This window comes from Poromitra crassiceps (genome assembly GCF_964638095.1).
Source record: "Poromitra crassiceps genome assembly, chromosome: 7".
Classification (NCBI taxonomy): domain Eukaryota; kingdom Metazoa; phylum Chordata; class Actinopteri; order Beryciformes; family Melamphaidae; genus Poromitra; species Poromitra crassiceps.
The window spans coordinates 49,651,134-49,659,799 of record NC_139628.1 but is presented as its reverse complement, the minus strand read 5'-3'; the positions used below and the strand labels follow the sequence as shown (position 1 = coordinate 49,659,799).

The following is an 8,666-nucleotide window of genomic DNA, read 5'->3' as shown; positions in this document are numbered from 1 at the left end:
TACTTTGACCACAGGGTTCAGGTCTGGGACGTCTGGGAGTGTATAGACAAATTTGAAAGTATGGTTTCGTCTCAGAGACTGAAATCATATTTTGATATTGTTGTTGCTGTAAAGAATAATCTACCAGTTAATTGTATTGATTCATCAATTAATCGCTTTGTCCTGAAAATGGTGAAAAATAATCCACAGTTCCCAACAGTCCAAGGTTATATCTTCAAATGTTGAGTTTTGTCTAACAGTCCAATCCCCCAAAAAATATTTAGTTTTATCATCATCATGTTGGACAAAGTAAAGCAAGAAATTATCACATTTGAGAAGCTGAGAACATCATTTTTTTAAACATTATTGCTTCAAAGATGACAACTAATTATTAAATTATCAAAATATTTGCTGATTCTGCTGATCGACTACCTTGCAGCTCTATAAAGATGACTTTTTTAGTTTGATTTGAATAACCTTTAGAGGCTTGAGGAGGTAAAATACAGAAAACTGAAAGAAAGCTTAAAAAGAATCAACATTTTGTCTGTCCAAGATCTTTTCTGTACCCTATCCTGTCCTATCATCTCGCGACCACTTTGATGAACCAGTGACCCCTTCTGGGGCCCCAACACCCATGTTGGGAACCACTGCACTATGTTTTTGCCTCAAGCTGTCATATCACATTTTCTGTCCATCCATGCACCTATGAAAGATCATGTTTGATAACACCACACTTTGTATCTGGCCGACAGTGTTGGGCAAGTTACTCAGGAAATGTAATTAGTTACTGATTATTGATTACTCCTTAAAAAATGAATACAATTACTTAATGCTATTCTATGGATATTCTGCTCCTGCTTGGAACATTGAAAAATTACCTAATGCCCTAGTGTTTCACTTGATGCATTTAAATGCCATATGAAGGACTTAGAGGCAGACTCAATAGTCTGTCGATGTTTTAATTTGCCCCGCTGAATTACCTATTTTAGCAATTTTACTTGTTAGTGGAATTTGTTCGTTTTAAACTTTGCATTCCTTTGTGTTGCTGCCTGTCTTGGCCAGGTCTCTCTTGAAGGAGATATTAATCTCAATGTGACTTTCCTGGTTAAATAATGGTAAAGAAATAATAATAATATAATTACTTTTTTGGAAATTGTAATCCCTTACATTACTAGTTACGGGGAAAGTAATTAAATTACAGTAATGGATTACTTTAGTGCCCAACACTAGTGGCCGATGCCCCTCCCATATCCACTTGATTGGCATGTGTCCGTCACCACCTGCCCCCACATCCCGCACCCTTTCCATCATATAAAAGGCCCATGCTTCCCTCTGTGGGCTCAGTTTCCTCCACCTGATCCAACCCCATCCCCAACACACTGGGATGGACTGGAGTGCTTACGGTAAGGCACCGACCCCATCTGCTCAGCATTTCACTGTTTAATTTACACTGTGACAAGCTCCAGTCCTTTCTCATTCATTCTGTGTTTGCTGAAATTAGGTCGTTCTCTATTATATATTGAACTTGACGGAAGGTTTTAGTAGAGTTTGTACAGGATAAACCATTAGCAGAATCTAAAGAAGGGCTGTGAATGCTGCAAATGCAATGTTTTGGGATCATCGTGTTTGGTAACAATTTACTTTGGAGTAAATCAAGTTTAAATGCTTAAAGTATAAGGCATTGTAATCACATTGTTTTACATTTAGAATCAATATATTTTAAAAATGTGCATAAAATGTATGGGGCAACTATAGTTATTAATTACGGTAAATGATATTCAATTGAAAGGCTTTTTTTTAAGCTTTGCCTAATGATTACATGAGTGCTTACATGAATGCTTAAACTATAAGGCATTTTAAGGCATAAGCCCACATTGTCAGCATGATAATGATGAGAATCGGTGTAATTTTGACAAATGTGCACACAATTTATTGGGCAACTGTATAGTTGATTAAATTATATTATACTATATATTAAACTTTTTTTTTTGCTTTTTCTCATGATTACATGGTAAGAAAAGTTAATGTGCTTAATATTTGTATTATTATTATTATATATTTTTTTTTAATAAGAGCCGGACCCCCTGGAGGTTCCCCCTCTCACCCCCACCAGTAAGGAGGTCCTCAGCCAGGCAGTGAAGGCCAGTTTTGCCGGTTTTGCCCAGGAGAGAATCAGCCGGCACTTTCCACAAGGTACTGGAGGATATTCTAACAGTCAACAGAGCATTTAAACCTTTTACTGGGGTAGCACTTTACATTACAGCTTGGTAACAACATGGTAATAGGGATAATAGTGTGATAATAAAGAAGTAATTATTAGGTAATAGCATGTAATGTAATGTTTACTGCTGGTGGTGTTTCCCATAGCGGTTTCCTTTTCTAGTTACTATTTGTTTCTGGCCCTATTATGCCTATTACATACATTTCAGTCGACTTACCCAGATGTACCCATTGTTATATACCGATAGCGATTCCGATTCTATCTTTTTTCCTCGCTTATACAAATATGCTATGTTTTTTGGACTCATTAGAACTGCAGGAGTCTAGCTTTAGAGCCTTGACTGATATAATCATCTACATAGTTCTTTAGTTAGTTCCCTCTAATTCTAAATGGTGGATGGTTTAAATGGTAGATCCCTAGTGCTCAGTGCTCCACATGAAACTTTTGTATGAATGCCCTATTATGACTGCAATCAGTTTAGCATTGTCTGACTGTATGGCTAAATAACGTCATCCCTAGATTTACATTAATTTACGCTTAGCATTATTTTCTACTAGAAAAAAAAATCACTTTCACATGAGCAATATACTGAAGTGAGGTTTTGAGCCACCTACTGGACAAACACAGTTAATGCCATTTTAAAATATTCAACACTAAGCATTCAGACAAAAACAAAATAGTAAAATGGCAAGTGCAATCAGTCAGCTTTACGTTGAGTGTTCCAGTGAGTCTATTTTTTATATATTTTATTTTGCGATTTTCAAATTTTCTGCGTCTGATCTCCTCTCACCCCCTCTTTCTGTAACATTGCTTGTCAGGTTGTTTATGTGTGATACAGTGACCATTGTATCAGGCAGGAAGTCGGCGGTGTTGAAGTTTCCAATGCTTAAAACACTCACAACACAGTACAATCTCACTCTGTTCACATGCTGCGGTTGTTCATCTGCGTCTGTGACGGCGCATTGCTCAAAGTTTAGTGAAGCATTTAGTGATAGTTTAGGCTATGGATCAGATCAGATTCTACTTCTTTTTCCCATCAAATATCCGATCCAGCGATTTTGGCCGGATCGGCTCCGATACCGATAGCGAGTATCGGATCGGACCATCCCTACCGTTAATAGAGATTTCAGCCCAGGGGCGGAAGCCGTCGTCTGGTTCCTCGCACCGTCCCCGGTGCAACCCTCCGATGTCACAATGCATGAGTAGAGAGGGATTGATGACATCACTGATGATGTCACAATGGAAGTTGCGCAATTGTGCGCCATCGGCCCTCCAATTATAGTAGTAGAGAAGAGATTAGATTAGCTTTTATTGTCTCCCTTAGGAGAAATGTGTCTTGGGCATTCGAGAGAACACATACAATGATTGGGAATCTGCTCATATCTTGGTGTAGATCCTAACCTGTGGTCGGAGTGGGAGGTGAGCCACTGGCTGGACTGGTGCCAGGCTGAGTTTGGCCTGCAGTGGCTGGGCTCGGACCTGCGGGGCCTGCAGGGCAGCCAGCTCTGCAGCCTGGACAGAGAGGCTTTCCTGGGCCTCACCTCTGACTGCACTGCCGGAGAGATCCTCTGGGAACATCTGGAGACCATGAGAAGAGGTAAGCTACAACTGAAAAACAGCAGCAAAGATATACTGTGTGTGTGTGTGTGTGTGTGTGTGTGTGTGTGTGTGTGTGTGTGTGTGTGTGTGTGTGTGTGTGTGTGTGTGTGTGTGTGTGTGTGTGTGTGTGTGTGTGTGTGTGTGTGTGTGTGTGTGTGTGTTCTGTACTCTGGTTCTGTAGTTTGAATGTTATAGTGATAATAAATGTATAATGTAGCAGCAAAGTCATTATAGTGATAGTATGAAAACAATAATGTGATGACAACTCCATTTGGTTCTTTTTTTTTACCGTCTCCTTTGAATTGGATTTTGCAGAGAGTGAATATGACTGTAGTTCGTCGCTAGCTGCCTGCACAATGCCGTCTTACTGCCACTCTCAAATGAACAAAGGTAACTGTTAGGTTCATGTTTCTTGTCTAACTTATGACTATCACATATAATCATCAGTCTAACTTATGACTATCACATAATAATCATCAGTCTAACTTATGAGTTATGACTAGGGGTGAAAAAAGTGAACAGCGAGCACACTCCAAAAAATGTATAAATAACTTTGGTGCAAGGCACATATAATATCAAGTCACAGCAGAAAAAGCTTTTTCTGTTATGAAAAAGGCTTTTTCTGTTATGACTTGGGGTGTGACGATACACTCAGTTCACGATACGATACGATATTTTAACAATATTTTTTTGCGATCGATTTGTAAGTTGCGGGGGCATCCTCCACGCTAATTTGAGTAATTTCACCATTTTCATCCTCCGTGTCTGTAACGTCCCTCGTCTGTTCAAACAAAGCAATGAAAAGGAGAGCGAGCATGCAATCAGATGCAGATCAGTGCCACCCTGTTCTGCTTCTTTTTCTCGCGATATGAGATTTCATCTCAACGATACATATTGTCACGTTTTGATATCGCGATATACTGTATCGTGGGACGATATATTGTGACATCCCTAGTTATGACTATCACATATATAATCATCAGTCTAACTTATGACTATCACATACATAATCATCATCAGTCTAACTTAGATCATCAGTCTAACTTATGACTATCACATCATCAGTCTAACTCAGGGCTTTTCAAAGTCTGAGACTGTGGGCCTCCCCCCAGACAAAGCTTGGAAAAAGGAGCCTTCCCCCCCTCGCTCAAATCCTGGATGCCTATGGGATCATGATTATGTTATTTGATCCCGTACTCACTCAACACAATTGAGCCAAGATAGCCTGATATTGCTGTTACATCATCATCATCATCATAAATACAAGGGAGCAAGTGGCAAGTATAGGCTGTGTATGAGTTCCTTGTCCATGTTCCCCGGCCAGATCATTATTCAGCCTATGTGGAGCAGCTTCCAGACAAGCATAGCTGCCATCTTCAGTATCTTCACAGTGAGAGTGTAGACCTCCATGCTCTGAGTCTGGACCAACATCAAGACTATTACCTGCTCAAAACAGAGGAGCCTCACAGGAACGTCACCTCTGCCCCTCTGCTGCAAGAACCAGGACGAAATGGAGGTAAGAGGAGAATTGACACTTTTTTGAAAGATTACTTTTTGGGCATTTTCACCTTTATTTGACCGTTCAAAGGTAGAGAGAGGCAACAAAGGTCGTCATGTTTCCTCCTTAATTCAATGTACCACTGTTTCCTTTTGAATAGATTTAGGAGCCTATTGATAGTATTCTGTTACATCACCACACGGCCAACTTGGTAGGAAAATAACATGTGATTGTGATCAATTAACAGGTGATTACAAACAAGTGACACTTACAGCCAATGAGCTGTGTGTATTTGTAGCGCCCTACACACACCCTAGGCTTAGGGTTAGGGTCAACACACACCCTAGGGTTAGGGTGTGTGTTGATAAACCTGCTTTCCCCTGTGTTACACACTCTTGTACTTTCAGAGACGGACTCAGAAATAGAGATTGTCCACAGCGATGACTCGGACATGGCGGGCTCTCTGTCCTGGACCGGTCCGCTCCAGGACAGAGAGCCCGGGATGGAAGACGGCATGTCCAAGGATGCCTTGGCCTTACCACAGCCCCACCAGAGCTTCTTACCACAGCCCCACCGGAGCTTCTTACCACAGCCCCACCAGAGCTTCTTACCACAGCCCCACCGGAGCTTCAAAGAGTTTGTCGGAAGCCAGGCGGATCTGGGCAGAGCCATGATACCGGCGGCCGTCCTCGCCGGTTATACTGGTGAGACGAACCTTCCATCACATCTATCATGTCCGCTCGAGTTCTATCCAGCTGATATTCAAGCTGATTCTTCCCATTGTATTTCAATAGGAAGTGGCCCCATTCAGCTGTGGCAGTTTCTATTGGAGCTTCTGACAGACCGCAGCTGTCAGTCGTGTGTAAGCTGGACAGGCGATGGGTGGGAGTTCAAGCTGACAGACCCTGATGAGGTAGATCACTTGCCCATACTAGGGTTTAAATATGGGAATTTCAAGGCCGGAACCAATGCTGATATTTTTGGATTGAAGTGATAGTCTTTGTTTATAGTCACGCAGCTTAGCAAATTGATGTGTACGTTCCTGACAAAAGCACCACATTTTTTCCACGTACTGACAATTCCCATACTTTGCCATTTTTGATAGGATCCACTTCAAAAAATAAAAAAAAAATATTTCAAAAAAATAAAAATGTCAAGATTTGAAAGGCCATAACTTCCATGCTGTTTGCCCGATTTGCAAGCAACTTTTGTTCCACGTGTTCAGCTGACCTCGCTCTACAAATGTGCCTCAAGGTGAGGTCCACCTGGAAAGTTTTTGAGATATTTTTAAAGTTTTGGAAAACACATTTTTGAAATCTCCTCCTAGTCCGCTTCACCGATCTCCACCAACATCGCTATGTAGCATCTATGGACCAAGCTCTACAAGTTGGATGAGTGGAGATCGAAGCTACCTTCTATCTCACACCAGTGATATTGTTATTGAGCACGTTTCTCCAAATTTACTTCAAATCCTCAATGTAAAATGCAGTGTAGAGGCCAGTAGACTGCCCATCTCATTGGCAACAGTTTAATTTAATTATACTAAAACATCAAAATAAATGTGGTCATGATTAATTGAAGTTAAAATCCTACACATAGCACCTTTTAATGGTTAATTTTGAGCCCTGCGTAGCTGTTAAAGCCCTCTGGTGTTACTATCTGCTTTTGTCTCTAGGTGGCGCTGCTATGGGGTCGGAGAAAGAACAAGCCCAAGATGAACTATGAGAAGCTGAGCCGCGGCCTGCGCTACTATTATGACAAGAACATCATCCACAAGACGGCTGGCAAACGCTACGTCTACCGCTTCGTCTGCAACCTGCAAGGCCTGCTGGGATACGAGCCCGGCGAGCTGCACGCCATGTTGGATGGCAGCGACAAGAGTCACCAATGACCTCACACAGACAGTTTCAACAATCACAACAACAACATGATGTGTTTTTATTATACAGAGTCTGAGATCAGCTGGTTGGACTAATGGAACCTAATTGATGTATTCACTCTTGCTCACCCAACTCCGTCTGCCCTTCAGTTCAGCACAGAGGCTACGTGGAGCTGTGTGTGTGTGTGTGTGTGTGTGTGTGTGTGTGTGTGTGTGTGTGTGTGTGTGTGTGTGTGTGTGTGTGTGTGTGTGTGTGTGTGTGTGTGTGTGTGTGTGTGTGTGTGTGTGTGTGTGTGTGTGTGTGTGTGTGTGTGTGTGTCTGGCCTAGTCAGCTCCTGCAGAGAAATCAAGCGGTCTAATTTCACATCTCAGATACCAGCAAGGCCTGTTTATTGATTTACCGCCTTCTAATCCCTAATCCAGCAGGGGGCGTTATTTATGCTCCTATGGATTTCAAAACTGCCCCGTTCACTCAAAGCTGCTTTTTGATGCAGCCCTTAAACATCTACCTACAAATGGGAAAGAATAAACACCCTTGAACCTGTTCCTCTTGAGTCCTCATCACTCTGACCGGTGTCCCACTTGCCAAGCAAGGCTTAAAGAGTAACCCACAGTTAGTTTTGTTCAAATAACAAAAACTTTAAATGTGAATTACAGTTGAAATGTAGACTTTGTAAACCCTGGGGATCGAACACAAGCCCCCGATGTGAAAGACCCAGTAGTGTTTGACCACCCCCCCCCCACCCCACACACACACACTCCCCGGGCCGCGCCGGGTCTTCCATTAGCTGGCCATGGGAGGGAAAGTGGTGGAAGTAATCCTCCCACCTCCCTGTCCCCTTACTCACTGAATGGTCAAATCAAATCAACATTCAGCCATTTCTCATAAAAGGACATTTTATTTTCTCACCACAAGTCTGGGGATGTAAATGCTGTGCTGACTGCTAACCACCATGTCATGAGTCAACTCCTCGTCAAACACCCACACATGTGCAAGAGTCACACTTAAGGAACTAGAGACCATCTTGTGGTGATGGGATCACACCCGCCGTGGTGCCCACAACTTAAAACGAATGTGGGACAGGGGTGTAAAGTGGGGGTGGGTGCGTGGGTGGACAAATTCATTTTGATGTCATCTACACACCTACATGTTTCGTAGCGGCTAGCGAGTGCAGGAAGGTTTTTATAGCAGCGCACAGCTCCAGAGTTCTGTGCTTTGCAGGGAGAGAAATGAAGAAGTACAATGAGCCATGTTTTGACCACATTTCTTGACCCATATGGTAAACTTTGATTTCTCACACCTCTGTGTCTTTCTCTCACTATAAATCTGTCAATAAAGCATGAAATGCCTGAAAAAGTCTAAAATAAAAAAAGCTGAATGGAAAATCACTTATCTGCATAATAAAAAAAAAAATCAACGGCTGTCACTGCGAGACAAGGCCGAACCCGAGCCGAACTAGTTTCGCAGTGCCAGCCATAGAGTCGCTGGA

General features: G+C 42.2%; 1 protein-coding gene across 1 annotated transcript; it reads left to right on the top strand.

The window, feature by feature from the left end:
- Positions 1-1,363: 1,363 nt before the first annotated feature.
- On the top strand, positions 1,364-7,188 carry LOC310779687 (transforming protein p54/c-ets-1-like; the record flags this gene model as incomplete). The annotated part of the gene is made up of 7 exons (XM_083640187.1): positions 1,364-1,382; positions 2,053-2,172; positions 3,594-3,797; positions 5,124-5,315; positions 5,705-6,001; positions 6,092-6,210; positions 6,973-7,188. The coding sequence occupies 7 exons, from the start codon at positions 1,364-1,366 to the stop codon at positions 7,186-7,188; spliced, it is 1,167 nt and encodes a 388-aa protein (XP_083496313.1).
- Between the last annotated feature and the right edge of the window lie 1,478 nt (positions 7,189-8,666).